Source organism: Aulostomus chinensis, chromosome 20, assembly GCF_037954235.1.
Source record: "Aulostomus chinensis isolate RoL2024-O1b breed Wild chromosome 20, RoL_Achi_v1.0, whole genome shotgun sequence".
Taxonomy (NCBI): domain Eukaryota; kingdom Metazoa; phylum Chordata; class Actinopteri; order Syngnathiformes; family Aulostomidae; genus Aulostomus; species Aulostomus chinensis.
The window spans coordinates 7,962,673-7,979,461 of NC_141339.1; the positions used below are offsets into that span (position 1 = coordinate 7,962,673).

The window sequence follows — 16,789 nt, forward strand, 5'->3', positions numbered from 1 at the left end:
ATCATCATGTGTGTTAATGGTTGAATATGAGGAACTTGTGGAGATATAGACCTCCTGTGGAGGTATTTGGTCATTTCAATATTCATCAGTTAGTAAATTTCCAAGTGCCCCCTTCCTAAAACCATAAAGTCATTGCAAAATGCCTTACACTATTCTCCAGAGGAAGCTAAAGTATACACCTTCATTGCTGAAATAGAGGTTCAGATACTGATGAAATCTATTTACTTGAATTAAAATACAGAAGTACAAGCTTTTAAAAGCACTAAAATATATCATGTAAAAAATATTTAGTTTTGTCTTTTTTACACTTTCAAATATGCAATGTCCCTTGGCTCGGTTCTTCTTCTAATGATGAATATGGCAGGTGTCTGAACATTTGCCAAACACAGTCACCTTTCTTCTTATGTTTTGCCAAGTGGTGACCAACATTTATATGCAATAGTCCTACCTATTTTATGCTCAAGAGTGAACCAGTAATGTGGGTATTACTGTCTTGCAGAAAGCATGGCAACTTACTGTTTTTGAGATTTGTTTACAAGATATTTCAGCCTCAAAAAAGTGGAATATCAGTCACTGTTATCAGCAAAATTGCTAGTTTAAGTATCTGTATTGTCCTAAAATTTCCATGTCAGTGCATCCACTGAAAAAAATTGTCAGACTAATCTATGCAAGAACAGTTGTAAGTATTCATTGCACTACTGAATTTTAAAAGTTAATATGGGGATGAACAGGTTCAGGGATTCTTACGTGATGTGCATTGCAAGTGGGCAACTTTTAGAGGAAGGCTATAATAGAGAACTCACTTTGTTTAGAGGGAAAAGGGCTTCTAGGTGACATGCATCTGCATTCCTCTGACACGTAAGCTGGGTCCCTTGTTATCTTCTCTCCTGCAGCCTTGATAAAAGTTTCAAGCTTTTCTGAATTTTGCACAAGTGTGTGATACGTTTTAGGGTTATGCTGTCCCCTGAAACAAATAGATATTATAAACTTATTTGACAGTGGCATAAGTGTGTACAATATTTAAGTAATTCATCTGCCAATTAGCCAGTTTGCATGCCTTAAGGACACAAAATACATATCCGTCATCTCTGTTCACATGAGGCAGAGGACCACCCCAGTGGTGTCTCTGACAATTCATTACTGTGATATATATAATCCTTCCCTCTAGGTAGAGCAAACACTGTACTGCTGCACACACCATATCTGCTTCCCTCTACACTGCTGATATCACAATCTGTGTAACTCAAGGAGAGCTAGTAGTCTTCTGCACACAGCCTCCTCCCTCACAGATAACCTATCATTACGCCAATGTCAAGAATGCACTTGGTATCCACACATCCTTCAAGATACACTGGCCTGCAACCAAGTACTGTTATTTACACTTGCATGTTATCGTAGCAAACCCCAATCACACCTACACACACATTCTAGAAGAAGCAAATGCAACTCAGTCAATAAGGTATATAAATAAGGTATACACAGGTTAGGTTTGACAAGCATTTAGTATGAGACTTGAGGATGCAATAATCAAGGTTATTATATGACCAATGAAAAAAAAATGAACTGAAATTTAGAAAAATTCTTCTCCTTTTGTTTTAGATACCCTTCCAACTCCCCAGGTGGGGTCCAACCCCAAATATGTTGCATTCTGTGGTCGAATTCAACAAACGTGATCACAGTTATGAGAAAAAAATACCATTAAACAAAAACAGAAACAGACAAACACAAGAAAGATGTGTGTAACTTAGGGATAATATAAAGAATATGTACTTATACAAGAGCTGAACAATAGTGCTATCTCATGTCAGGAATATCAGAGCCAAAGACTGAAAGTAATGGACTGTTTTATTTAAGTCCCTTGATATCCATAGACAAATATGAGAGTCCAAAAGTGATTTTGCTTTGGCCAACACAAGAATTTATAGGTACGAGTTCTGGTCTCTGGCCTACACTTTCATCGTAAAGAGAAGATAAGTGATCCATTTGACACATATCTGCCATGCATGTAAATATGAATGTGACTGGTCCTTACAATTCTGAACAATAAAAAAGGAGGACATCTTGATCATTGTCCCAGTACAGTTGAATAATGATATCTGACTCTCACAGTGGCCATGGTGCCTCAGATCTGCCACCTGTAAACATGCAACTGTGTCATAGCGATTCATCATGAAATGTATTCTATGTTTACCCTGCCAAGTGTTGTTCATCCATTGCTACCATTGCTTTCACTGCTAAGATAGGAAACTGAATGTTTGTCTGCCAGCTGTTGAGGAAGGTGGATGAGAGCAGTTTGCAGGCAATAAAATAACAAATAAACCAAAAAGTAAATACTTGGACTTGCATATTGCCTGCAAGCAGTAGAGATGAAGAGAGGTGTCATTGCATCTATCTCTTCTCCAAGTTAATCATCTTCATCAGTATTCAAATAGAAGACCAGAAGTTAGTGTGGTTTCAACCAGAAATTGTTGCTTTCTTTGAACAATTATTGAACAAGCAAGATTCATCCTCATAATTCCATACTCGTTGATCATCCAGCTAACCTCCATGTTGTCAGCATAGATTTGGAGGAGATATCGGAGTTAATCCCTTAGGTGCAATAACAGAGACACACTCCAGGTCTGGCCTGCAATGAATAACTTGGACAGCATTGTTTATTCAGGTAATTTTGCAGCAGATCTATAGATGCTCATGAAGATGTATGTGTGCATCTCCCCTCAGATACAACTGCTCAGGCAGCACAATATCTTCTCAGCATTGACTCTGCAAATGATACTTTTTCTTTGTGTGCTGCTGTATCTTAATCTCTGTCACTGCACTACAGGCCAGGAGCTAAAATTTGGGATGGTACTGCAGGAAAACATTGTACATGACACAGACATTTTCAATTTACTGTGTTTTGATTTCCCCACAGAGCAAATGATGCAACTCATAAGAGCAAACACAGGGAGCATTATTAATGTCTTTTAAGAGACATGTAAAATAGCCATTCCAATTCAGCACTTTACAGGTTAGATCTGTAGGGCATTATAACTATATCAAAGGGAGGTTTATATGCCTTATATTGTGCACTTAAGCCACTGCTATCAATATCACCTTTAATTGAGTTCCATTGCTATGGTATGTTTGTGTGTTTAGCATCTGAGTCTTGTTGTAGTATTTATTATCACTAGCACCTAATTGTTTGTTTGTAATACAGAGGGTGGGTGAAGAAGGTGCAATTTTTTTTGTTGACTTTTCATTTCGACAGTTCCCTACAACAGCAGTACTTCTTACATCTTGTTTTTATTTGTGTGTCTGAACTAGAAAACTTTGATTGATCACAGCATGTAGGACAGACCTCATCAGCTAATTGTAACATTTTGATAGTCGCTACAACATGATCAACTCCTTATGTTTCCACACAGCGTGTTGTAGCTTAGCTGATGGCTGGAAACCAACAAAGATAAGTATTCTCTATAATTCTAGCCTATATTTCAGTGTCTCTTACAGGACTGGACATACCAGATTTGCAATATTGTGTTTCCCCTTACTGATTTGTAGATTGGAAAATGGAGCACAGCTTACAAATTTCTTAATTGCAGTGTCACAGGCAACTGAACTGTTTCAGTTTTCTTGAAGACATTTCACTTCTCATCCAAGAGGCTCCTTCAGTTCCAAGTCACTGGTGGGGATATGCAGGCCTTTAAGACGTCACACCGACACAGAAATTTAAAAGCCTGTTACCAGTGATTCAGAACTGAAGAAGCATTTTTTTGGATGAGAGGCAGAATGTCTCCCAGAAAACTGAAAAATTCCAGTTGCCCATGACATAATATTTAAGGGACACCAAGATCTGGATGACAGACAATCTAAGCTGAATAGTTGTAAGTTGTACCTTTAAAGACTGTATTTCAAATGTTACATGTACTTCTGTACTTCTTAAATTTTTCCCAAACCATAATTATTTCCTCAATCAGCTACCTTTTTTGACATGTAGAAACCATTGGTGTGTTTTTAGTGACACCCCTACATAACTGATGTAAAAACAAGAACATTTTTGTGTCTATGAGTGTCTGCATGTTCATAGGCACGAAGACAGCAAATTCCCACCTCTACCTGGCTGCATATTTGGCACACTCTGTGTCTAAAAAGGTTTATTAGTAACACAGAATAGCTGCAGTTTGAGGAGTACACATCCTGATAAAGCAGCAGCAACCAAGCTAAAAAGAAATCTATCTTTGTAACACAGTTTGCATGAACCCTGATCCAAAACAAAATTTCTTCATTCTTTTTTCTGTCATTCTTTTGACCTAGATATCTAAATAGATAAATAGATAGATAGATAAATAGATAGATAGATAAAGTTGATGTGCACATTGAGAGACTCCATCCTCCTAAATTCATAGAAGCAGCAGAGAAATTACCAAACAAGTGGTGACAATTCTGTGTCAACACTCACAAAAGCCACAAAAAGCTTGGTTTGCATACTTTGTACACATTAAATATTGACCAAGCTGATAAGAACCAAGTGCTCCCTCTGCTACAATGCTCTACTCAATCCTGTTGAGTACTAATCTCCTGCTTTTTAAACAAATGCATGCTCCACTTCTAACTTAATCACTTTTTCTCTTTACAAAGGCAAATGATATCCAAAAAAAACATACTGTTTAAAAATGTTGGGAAGATCAAATACCCAACAAATAATCCAGTTATTGTTTTCCCCGATTTCACCATGAATTTTCACTTTTTGGTTGTCCATCCATTGTCTTCCGCTTATTCCTATTAAGGGTCGCCTATCCCAGAGTCTACAGGGGAGAGGCAGGGTACACCCTGGACAGATCGCCAGTCCATCGCAGGGTCAACATACAAAGACAAACAACCATTCACACTCACATTCATACCTACGGTCAACTTAGAGCGTCCAATTAGCCTCGTCCCCAATTGCATGTCTTTAGACGGTGGAAAGAAGCCAGAGTACCCAAAGAGAACCCACGCAGGCACGGGGAGAACATGCAAACTCCACACAGAAAGACCCCACGCCTGAGCAGGGACTCGAACCCGGAACCTTCTTGCTGTGAGGCGACAGTGCTAACCACTGCACCACCGTGCAGCCCCTTTTTGGTTGTATGGAGCATAAATCATTAAACAAACAAACAAACAAAAAAATTCCAGAAAGCTCCCTTAAATAATAGCCTGTCTCCAACAAAAACAAGACATTTACATAGAAAGACCATCCAAAATTGGAGCATTCATAAGCTGCTGTTTGCTACATTTTCTCTCCTTGCACCACTTGAAGGCGGGAACATGATTCGTGCTTCCTTGCTCAAAATGCTCCTCCCACGCTCCTCTTCATTTTCTCATGGATATTAATTTATAGTGAAGACACTGATGCTGCACTAGGCAAGGCAAGGCAAGGCAAGGCAATTTTATTTGTATAGCCCTTTCACAAACAGTTTGTCTCAAAGGGCTTCACATGGCATCATAACAACATCCTCTGCCCTTAGACCCTCACATCGACTGAGGAAAAACTCCATAGAAAACCCTTTTAACAGGGAAAAATCTGAGAAACCTCAGGGTGACAACAGAGGAGGGATCCCTCACCCAGGACGGACAGACGTGCAGTAGATGTTGCGACAGACAAGAAAACAGTTTACAATGCAAAATGTGGGAAACATGGAAATGTTAACAGTTGAAGAAGGAAGCTTCTGGAAGCGGAGGCAGGGAGAGCAAGCTAGCTTGATGGGGGACTGGATGGCAGACTGGTTCATGGAAGGGGAGCGCAGGCCGGTGTAACAGTAGGGAATAAGGGGGGGGGGGGGTGATGTAGGCGGCGGTTGGAGCTCTGGTGGATCTGTGGAAACACAGAGAGACTGCGAGACACCAAGGCCAAACTGCAAAGTGCAACAAGTAATGGTAACGACAGTTCCAAAAATGTGCAGGGAGGAGAGGAGGAGAGAGGGGGAGAGGAGAGGAGAGGTTCCATAGTAGAGGAGCCCGGTAACTCAAGGCTCTACCTCCCAGTCTGTTTTTAGAGATACTGGGAATCACTAAAAGACCTGCATTCTGGGAGTGGAGTGCTCTGGTGGGACAATAGGGACTAATGAGCTCTTTCAAATAGGATGGGGCTTTATCATTGAGAGCCTTATAAGTCAGTTGAAGGATTTTAAAGTTGATTCTAGATCCTACAGGAAGCCAGTGGAGAGAAGCTAAAGAAGGAGAAATGTGTTCTCTCTTCTTAACTCCCGTCAAAACCCTCGCTGCAGTGTTCTGGACCAGCTGGAGACTCTTTAGAGAGTATTTAGGACATCCTGACAAGAGAGAGTTGCAGTAGTCCAGCCGAGAAGTGAAAAATACATGCACCAGTTTCTCACCATCACTCTGGGAAAGGATATTCCTAATCTTAGCGATACTTTGCAGATGGAAGAAGGCGGTCCTAGTCACATGCTTTATGTGGGAGCTGAAAGAAAGGTCCTGGTCAAAAATGACCCCAAGGTTCCTTACAGTTGTACTCGGGGGTGATGCCATCTAGAGTAGTGATCCGATTCAAGAGTGTGTCCCTGAGGTGTTTAGGTCCAAACACGATGACCTCAGTTTTATCTGAGTTTAGCATTAAGAAGTTAGAAGACATCCAGGATTTAATGTCTTTTAGGCAGTCTTGCAGATTAGTAAACTGGTTTGTGTCGTCTGGCTCCATCGACAAGTAAAGTTGTGTGTCATCTGCGTAACAGTGGAAGTTGATCGAGTGCTTCCGGATTATGTCACCTAATGGGAGCATGTAAAGAGTGAAGAGAATCGCTCCTAAAACTGAACCCTGTGGTGCACCATATGTAACTCTGCTGTACTCTGAATAGTCATTATTAACATGAACAAACTGAAACCTATCTGATAAGTATGACTTAAACCATTTTAGGGCAGTTCCTTTAATCCCAATGTCATGGTCTAGTGTCTGCAGCAGGATGCTGTGTCGATGGTGTCAAATGCAGCACTGAGGTCCAAAAGGACAAGTACAGGGACAAGACCTCTGTCTGAAGCTATAAGAAGATCATTAGAGACTCTGACCAGTGCTGTTTCAGTGCTATGGTGTTCCCTGAATCCAGACTGGAAGGCTTCAAAGAGCTCGTTGCTGTGCAGATGTTCATGTAGCTGCTCCAGGACAACCTTCTCAAGGATCTTGAGATCGCACTACCAAATGTTCTTTAAATGTGGAATATGTTGTGTTTTAATAGATAGATGGGACATCATGAGATGCAAAATGTGTCAATGTAGCAGTAAAATAAAGTCACTAATCACCCAGTATGATCCCATCACAGAGTATCACATTGTCTCACAAATGTATCTGAAACAATATTTAAATTTAAGGTACATTCATGTCTATGTTCATGTAACTACAGAATAGATTCTTTCGATGTTAATTTAAATGTCTCTTTGGTGAGAAGGCCGAATCATTTTGTTTGACGATTTAAAATTTATAAAGACGTGTGATGAAATGTCTCATTGGGTGAAATGCACATACCTTGTCCTACTTAACCAATCATCTCCAGAGAAAAAGTTCCATCGGCACATGAGGGTCACCCTTTCACACTGTTTTTAGTTGCTAATTAATTCCAATCTTCTTTGTGCTGGCTTTCTTTTAGTTGATGTAAAGCTAATAACAATGAAACACACCACGAACTGTATATCTTTCAAATTAAAGCCAACCTGACAAAGCAAGTCCTATGTGGAAAAAGCCTTTTATTGTCATTTATCAAAAAAGGGCAAAGTGGAAATTACTTCAGATATTAAGAAAATGAAAAGAGAACAATGAATATGTTATTGTTTTACTGTCTTACTGATTGTTTTTAATGTGTCGCAAACTTGTTTCTCCAGCTTCCAGCATCAAGCTAGCTGATATCACAAGGAGGGCATATGACTAACAGAGCAGAATGAGTCAGACATCTAATAAACTGGCCCCGTGATCCAATCTGATGAGTAAATATATCTCAGCAGTTTTCAAACAGAAGCCAAGGGCAGCAATGTGCTGGAAAATATAAATATAATACATTTATATTTTCCAGCACATTGCTGCCCTTTAGCTCGGACATGTCCGTGCAGTTGTAACAAAGTACACAGTTGACTTCACAGAGCCTATAACCTCTGATGATAAAATCAGCAGCAGAAAAATTAAGTTTCTACAAATATGCAAGACAAATTAAAGAGATGCAGGAGTTCACATCTAAGCTAAATAATTTGTCACCGCTGTGCACATGGTCAGTATTCTCGGGGGAGGAATATTGAAATCCAGAAAGTATTTTATTGGACCTAAATTATTAGAATGAGTCTCAAACATTCCTATATTTCCAAGAAATGACTGAAGAAATAAAACTACAAGGTTTAGGTATTTTTGGGGATATGTACTGTGTGTGTGCAGGAGGTGACAATAAGCACATCTATTTTGATTTGTGCATGTAATGTATCCTGGCTGATCCCTTGTATTTTGAACTAAAGGTAGGACTACTGTAACAATAAGCAGACAAACTCTTGAGACATAACTTCAGAATGATGACTTACCACAGAGATCAATGAAAACTGAAACTATACTGATCAGACTTAAATGGAGAAAGCTGGTCATTGTCTATCCTTCCGGCTGAAGGGCTATTGATACTGAGGCATCCTGTGTCACTGTGCTTAATACAATAAATAGCCCCTAACGGCAGAGACTTTTGATGTTTGGATGATATAAATAATGTATTGATGTCTTGTGGTGTGCCACAACATGGGTTCCCCAGGGCTCTGCTGGAGCACAGTCTAATCTCAGCGGATCCTCCTCTTTGCTCCGAAAGCTGTCAGAGGATCAGGGAGTCTGCACAGCAGTTTGTTGGCAGGGATAAACAACACCACAAAGCAGCTCAATGAGTCCTGATGGGCCTTTGGCTGTCGACCAAGAGAGCAAATTTAACGTCCCTTTACAAATAAAGCTGTCCCCTCTTTTCCTCCATGGATGTATTTCATCAAGGAGGTAACTTGCATATTTGTCTTTACAAGCATCAGGGATCTGGTTTGAAGGCATGAGACATCGCAGCCTGAGAAAGCTACATGTATTTCCAGTAGAAAGAACAAAAATGGGTGGGCAGCACCGTGATGCAGTGGTTAGCACTGTCACCTTGCAGCAAGAAGGTACTGGGTTCAAGCCCCTGCTGGTACACAGGGTCTTTCTGTGTGGAGTTTGTGTGTTCTCCCTGTGCCTGCGTGGGTTCTCATTGAGTGCTTCCTCCCACAGTCCAAAGACATGCAAGAGGAGACAAGGCTAATTGGATACTCTAAATTGACTGTGGGTGTGGCTGTGAGAGTGAATGGTTGTCTGTCTACACGTGTTGGCCCTGCAATGGACTGGCGACCCATCCAGGGTGTACCCCAGCTGTCACCTGAAGGCAGCCAGGATAGGCTCCAGTGGTAGAAAATGGAGTAGAGAATGGACAGGAAAAAAGGACTGTAACTGTCAGGCTTTTTCTGTCTGCCTCCAAACACAAGTGTGCCATGGACTGAGAACCATCTCAAGTGCACAAAGTAGTTGAATTGGCCACATTACATTTTGTTGGGTACAGAAGGCCAGACATGACCTCAATCCGCAGACTTGTTGGCTGCCTACTTAGATCATGGTGGCCTAAGAACTCCCTCATCACATCCAGCTCAAGCCTCACACACATGCGCGCACACACACACACACACACACACACACACACACAAACACACACACACTGCCTATCACTGGCATGGATTATAATGCTAACTGCTAGCACGCCTTCTCACACTCAGTTATGAGAGGCTGCAGCTTCTCAGCCAAGCCCAAAAACATCACCCGAAAATGTTGTATATCCAGAGTTAAGTTTTCGTGGAACACATCCTCCTTCAAAGATAAGCCCTTAAATCCAGGACACGGGTGGAACACTCTATACACAAATCCAAAAACACACACAATGGGCAAAACCTCACTTCTCCTGCAAAATGAAGTTTTACTTTCAAAACAATGTAATTTCTTCTCAAAATGGTATATTGTTTTCAAATGACAAAAACAAACCATTATATGAGTATACATTCATAAGAATCAGTTGAACACTGATGTGCTCAATGTAAAACACTATGATGAATGGAAAACACTTTTTCTGCATTCATCATAATGTCTTAGGCCTTTTTTGTTTAGTGTTACACTTACTACAGACAGATGTCAAATATTTTAGAATATTGTTTTTATAATCAGAACTACGGAAGCGTATTGTATTCACTTGGCAAAAAAAAAAACTGCGGTTTTTCTGAGTAATTTATTTTTTATCCTGTTTTTCGGGGTAATTATTTCTGTTTTTCTGAGTAATTTATTTTTTGTTCTGTTTTTCGGGGTAATTATTTCTGTTTTTCTGAGTAATTTATTTTTTCTAGCTTTGTTTTTAGTGGTAATTATTTCTGTTTTTCTGAGTAACTTATTTTTTTGGTTTGTTTTTTGGAGTAATTTTTTTTCTTTTTTCCTGAGTAATTTATTTCTACCGTTTGTTTTTCGGGCTATTTTTTTCTGATTTCCTGAGTTTTTTTCCCCTGCGTCTGGAGAAATAGACACATTCATTCCTTTATCGCAAGCTTAATTTAATGAAGCAAAAATGAGCGGCTTGTTTAGTTTAATCAAGATTTACTTTGATCTGGGTTTAAGACATTGGGAATTAGTCCTGTCTTTAAGTCATATAGATGGTATTACCATTAGTTTGTCGACTTTACGGAGGCACATGAGAACTTTGGGGCTGTTCAGAAGGAAAGGCCATTCAAATCTCCTAGACATAGCAATGTTTGTCCAGGATCAGTTGGACAGATATGGCATGCTCCACGGATACAAGATGATGCATTTGAAATGCATTCAAGCTGGCTACGTGGTGACTCAAGAGACTATCAGGAGACTGCTGAAAGTGTTGGATCCGCACGGTGTACAGCTGAGACACCGAAATCGACTTCGGTGGCGTATGTACCGGAATCCAGGCCCAAACTTTCTGTGGCATGTTGACTTGTATGATAAACTTAAACCGTACGGGATCTGCATCAATGGTGCAATAGATGGGTTTTCAAGAATGGTGATATGGCTACACGCCTACTCTACAAACAGTGATCCCAAAATAATTGCGCAATACTTCATCGATGAGGTGTCATCAAGGAATGGAACTGCTGCCCAAATTCGTTCGGACCTCGGGACCGAGAACTGTTACATTGAACAAATGCAGATGTTCTTGAGACACGATCATCTGGACAACTTCTCGCAAAGATGTTATTTGTATGGATCGAGCAATCACAACCAAAGAATAGAGAACTGGTGGGGCTTTTTCAGGAGGCAACACGCACAGTTCTGGATGAACCTGTTCCAAGATTTAAAAGACTCAGACTCCTTTTCTGGTGACTTTTTGGACAAAAGTCTCATTCAGTTCACATGTCTTGGAATTATAGAGGTAAGAACTGCAATATGTTTATGATGGGTTTTCCCATAGTGCTGTCAGAATAATGTTAGAATAATACTGTGACAGCTGCTTAATGGTTAAAGTATACAATGTTTTACTTCACAAAAAGCAGTAGTATCTCTCTGTGTAAGGGGTTAGTGTGGTACTAATATCACAGCCTACTGATATTAATGGAAAAAGAGCTCACTCTATGTAGACTTTATTCAAAACCTTACTAAAGTAAAACATATAATTGTTATCAGCAGTTTATATTCAAAGTCAGGAAAGTAAAATGCAATAAAAGGTTCCTTGTCAATGTTTTGATGTTTTTAATTGTATTATACAGTTAAAATTACAGATGTTTAAGTTGGAGCTGATTATATACTATACTACTGGCTAAGCTTAAAGATCATAATATCTACTGCAGTTGGTATAGCAAATGTGTGAACTGATTCACTCACTTTCTATTTTTATTTATCTTTAGAAAGAACTGCAGGAAGTTGTTCACATGTGGAACGCTCACAGAATTCGTCCATGCAGAAATGCTGTGTCTCCAGGTGGGCGTCCAGTGATAATGTACACCTTACCCCAACTTTTTGGTGCCAGAGAATACCTGAAAGAGGTATCCCAACAAAAGATTGAAGCCTGCAAAGAGGAATGCCTTCAGAGAGGACCTTATCCCTGTGATGATACAGTGTTTGACATTTGCTGCCTTGCCATGGCAGAAAACAATCTTCATCCACCTACCTCTCCAGAGGAAGCCATTGAGCTTTACATGTTCTTACGTGCTTACATACGAGCTCAAATTTGAAAGAAGAAAATCTTTGGACCATGAATTTCACTGTAAAGTGTATTGTGCTTAAACAGCAAAAACTGTTAACTCTTTACTAATGGACCTTTCCCATTTGTGCGTTGTTTATCCTTTTTCTATTCAGTATGGAAAAATTACACATCAAAATAAGTGCTGGCAGTTCAATAGCTGCACATGAAATATCACATCACGTTACATGTGAAAAAAGGAAAATCTTGGGTGTATTATTTAATAGAGCAGCCAACAAAAAGGACAGCCATTATCAATTATAAATCAAACAGGTTATAACTTGTCCTCAATCGTGTGTATGCTAAATTTCAAATAGACACAATATCTATTAATACTATGCAGTGAAACCTTTTTTCTTTTGATATTTATTTCTTGTATAAGGTAGCTTTTTGGAAATATACCTTCCTGTTTTTTATTCCTTCTCCCATGAAGTTACTTTATGTCATTTTCAGCCAATTACTAAATTTGGTAAATATGTGTGTATCTAAAATATGTTGGTGATTATCATGTCATCTCTCAAACATGTAAACAGATCAGATCAACTATTCTTATGTATTTGAATGAAATGTCACTCTACATGTGTGGTGTAATGCAGTCATCATTAAACTTTCAGCAAATGAGGCATATGGTTATCTTTTATTGTGGCATGCATTTTTCTTGAATTTAGAGACATTTGATAACTTTAACATTTTACAATACAAGTAGCCTATAACAAAAGTGACATACTCAAGAACAGGACTCCTGACTGACTCAACCGTAGAGACACAATCTGTTTGAAGAAAGTTATGCCAAAAAAAAAAAAAAAACCCTCAAAGTACCCTTTAACAGCAGATTCATAAACACTGTAAGCCTTAACATCTGACATGAGGTAGAGATTCAAATTCTATTATGCTTTAACAGTGAAAATATAATGAAAGTATTTCTAATGTCCAAACATTCTTATCCTAGACTGATAACCAACGTGTCTTAAATCAAAGTAAATTGTTGATTGCTTCTTGATATGATAGAAAGAAAATATCCAAAATAAAAAATCAATTTGTGCTTTTCACACAGCACCTGAGCTAGCTAGAGCATATTCCCCTTACATGCTATGATAACTTACAGTGTCTTAAAACAAAGCAAGTTATTGTTTCTAGATTTAACAAAATTAAAATCTTGAAATGTCATAAAATCATTTTGCACTCATCGCACAGCACCTGAGCTAATCACATTTTCTCCTTACATGCTCTATCCCACATTCACACAGTCTAAACCTACATTGCTGGCACAGATGGGGATGAGAAAAATGTCTATGTGGTCATAAGTCACTTAACAATTCTTACACAATGTCCATTGCAAAGGTGTTGCTGGACAGTATAGCCTCCATTTCAGCTCGAAGCTCGGGGTAGCTGTTGTAAGTTGATGGCAGCTCCACAGTTGGGCCACAAGTGTGGGCAATTGGTCGCCGTGCAAGACCTTCCAAAGAGGTGAATGTGACTTGAATTTCTTTCACACAGATGACATCAGACCCAGTCAGAAATCTCATCAGCTTCCTGAGACCTATTTCATCCAACCCCCTTATGTACTGATGGAAAAATCTCAGACTTTGGTTCTCTGCGGAACTAGCAGGAGAAGCTGTTATCATCTTAATCACCTTTCGTGTTGTTGGTTTGATGTCCTCATACAGTATTTTCATATCCTCTACACTGAGGAAAATCTTCCTGAGTATTGGTCCTGCAACCTCCGCAATATTATCCAGAGCATATTTTGGGTGCTGGATCATTTGCTTGTGGGCAACCTGGACAAGCACGGCTCTCAAATTGTCTTGTGTTGGTACTGTTCTTACTCCCATGCGATCCATAAGATCGAGAAGCTCTTCCTTGTCATCACCGTCAACAGCCTCTTGCAAAGCAGTAGACAAGAGATCACGCTCAGACTGACTAAGATACAACATCAGGGAGTCAACAGTAAATCAGGTGAAACAGAGTGTTCACCAAATATGACTGCTGCTACAAAGGCCTGTGCCAGCCGAAATGGAAAATACCCATGGTCCTTCAGTCCCTTGGCTAATATCCTGCCAACAGACCTCCATTCCTCCTCTTGCCATTTTGGGGAGAGTGATGGCACCCTCACATCTGCACCTTCTGCAGCACAGTCTAGGAACTCTGTCCAGAAGGCAGCATAAACATCCCTGGACACACCATCAGCATCTGCCCCCATTTCATCAATGAAGCTGTATTTCACAGAGTATGTCATCATTGCTTCATCCTTGAATTGAGCAATCAGTTCATCTAAGAGAGTAACTCTGTGAAGTTTCACAGTCACATGCAAAAGTTCACTGGCAGGACTTGGTGGTCTAGCAGAAGCTGTCTCAGCATCAATAGGAGTTGAGGTGTAGGTGGGGGTGTTTATTGGTTCCTCTTCTACTGCAAGTATTGGCTCATATATGCATGTATCATCAAGAGCACCTAAAAACGGCCCTCCTGTCAATGGACCAAAAATAACTTCTGATGTATTACACAAAGAAGTAAGGTCAATAGTCTGAACAGCTGCAGGAGAGACAACAGCTGACATTGTGGCGGTGCTTTGCTCTTCATCTTCGACTGAGTCTATTTGATTTTCACCGTTATGTCCTTTCTGCGTCAGGAGCTCGACTTTTTCCATCATGTGTTTGTCTTGTTCAGATTTTGTGCTTTCATGTTGCTCATCTGTCTGTATATCTGCTCCTTCCTCTGGGTCTTCACTGGTCAGAGTCTCTGTGAACAAATAAAATCTTAACAACCCCAATTTGTGTGTCTCGTAGAAGTCTCCCACACTAACATCCTCATGAACTTGTGCTTCCTGAAAGTCAACTATATCATGACTGAACTCTTCCCACTTTCCCATTGTTGAATTTCCATTAGGGAAAAACAGTTTTAGCTTGTGACAAAATCTCAGTTTTAGTGTCCTTCTTGTTAATATCAAGAACTCTGGTTCCTCCACCACCGCGTTTTCTGACTTGTTTGTTGTCATGTATCCATCCTAATTCTATTTTTCGAGTTGTCTTCCAGGCTCTCTTATTACTTTTTAGATGCATATTGGTTGGTTGCACTGTATTCTCCCCCTCAAAACCTTGCTCGTTGTCTTTGTTGCTCATTGTGCCCATTTTTTTTTTAAGTTTTTTAAATAAGGGTAGTCTTTTTGTATCATCTCCACCTCTTGTCCTTTTTTCCATACAGAAACGCCATGTGGCAATCCTGTCACCATAGGCTGGAATGTAAGAAGCCATGGTAGCATCATCTATTTCTCCAATTACTGAACTGTCAATCTGCAATAAAAACAAATGTATACATCAGACATGATACTGGTTAAACTATGTTATCTTCAAGACTATTTACTTCTGTGCCAAATTCCAGGACAACCAATTATAAGTGCCTAATGCAGATGATAACACAATGGACAGTATGACACATTGCAAAAACAGCTTTTGTAGCTGAGACTTACATGATCCTGCTGCATTTTCAGAATACACTCCTCGGGAACACCTCTGTTGTGAAGAAATATCCACAGACCATCATCTTGTGGGAGGCCTGGAGTTGAGGATGTAGCCATTGCTGGCACTGCAGAAATTAAGGGAAAATGCATAATCTATATAAACTGCCAAAACCAATATTGCCAAATTATATGAAAGCATAAAATAATTTTGTTTAAAATGGATGTTTCATGTCTTGACTGCTGACCTATAAATTCTCTCCTTTGAAAGCTGACCTGTCATTGAAGATTTAAATATACTCACTCAATTTACCACCATAACTGTTTTGAGTAGTGTCCTTTTATGATGAAAGCCGAATAATAAAATTACTCTGATAGTATAGAAGACTAAACTCAGCAGCTCATAGTGGGCTTTCATTAGTAGTATTATTGTTGTTACTACTATGATTACTATTCAAATAGTCAATAAAATCCAGATTGGGTCTTTGCAACATAGGGTATTAGTAAATTGTTGTACTTAACCAGTAACCAAATGCAACAAATGTACATCTTACATTCAACACATAGGCCTATTACATATAATTATGTGCACTGACGTTTCATGCAGGATTCTTCCTCACTATGTTTCAGGGATGCATGCATGTATTAAATACATAGGAAACAGCAAATGAGATGGACCCCATATATTACTTATTTATTTCTTCCTTTCTTTCTTTACGTTCACTGTTTACCCTGCACTTGCGAAAAACATTTGGATGTACGCGTAAACTCAACAACTCACAACGCTCGTCATGGTGCGTCAATTAGTGACTAGTCTACCGCAACGTTCCGTTTGTTTACATGTTTATGTGCCGCATGTTCAGCAACTTCTATGTTATAATTATCATGTTATGTCTCTATATTATAAGTTATAATATTAACGTATAACCTAACGTCATGACGAACGGCTCGTTCTACTTTTGCCATGTCAATATACGGAAAGAAAGACGAGTAACAACAACAATGTCCAGCATGATGGAAACTGTTAGCTTACTTCTACTGACAACTGAAATGGTGCCCATCGTTCGTCTGTTCCTTACCTGCTACATTAAGC

General features: G+C 39.5%; 2 protein-coding genes and 1 pseudogene across 3 annotated transcripts in view; 1 reads left to right on the plus strand and 2 right to left on the minus strand.

Moving 5' to 3' along the window:
* LOC147242704 (leucine-rich repeat and fibronectin type-III domain-containing protein 2-like) overlaps positions 1–16,789 on the minus strand; it is a 147,422-nt gene that overhangs the window by 83,082 nt on the left and 47,551 nt on the right. The window lies entirely within an intron of this gene.
* LOC147242706 (uncharacterized) lies at positions 10,242–12,237 on the plus strand. Its single transcript, XM_086190514.1, has 2 exons — positions 10,242–11,438; positions 11,911–12,237. The coding sequence occupies exons 1-2, from the start codon at positions 10,608–10,610 to the stop codon at positions 12,235–12,237; spliced, it is 1,158 nt and encodes a 385-aa protein (XP_086046640.1). The 5' UTR covers positions 10,242–10,607.
* On the minus strand, positions 12,912–16,537 carry LOC147242707 (uncharacterized; annotated as a pseudogene). Its single transcript, XR_015110607.1, has 3 exons — positions 16,293–16,537; positions 15,709–15,824; positions 12,912–15,532 (listed from the first exon to the last, which is right to left on the minus strand). The product of XR_015110607.1 is annotated as an uncharacterized LOC147242707 (transcript).

What these genes read in the sequence shown, in the direction of transcription:
- LOC147242706 (XM_086190514.1), top strand. Translation starts at nt 10,608, where the DNA reads ATGAGCGGCTTGTTTAGTTTAATCAAGATTTACTTTGATCTGGGTTTA. An exon ending in CATGTCTTGGAATTATAGAG is followed by an intron (nt 11,439 to 11,910) that starts GTAAGAACTGCA and finishes ATTTATCTTTAG; the next exon opens with AAAGAACTGCAGGAAGTTGT.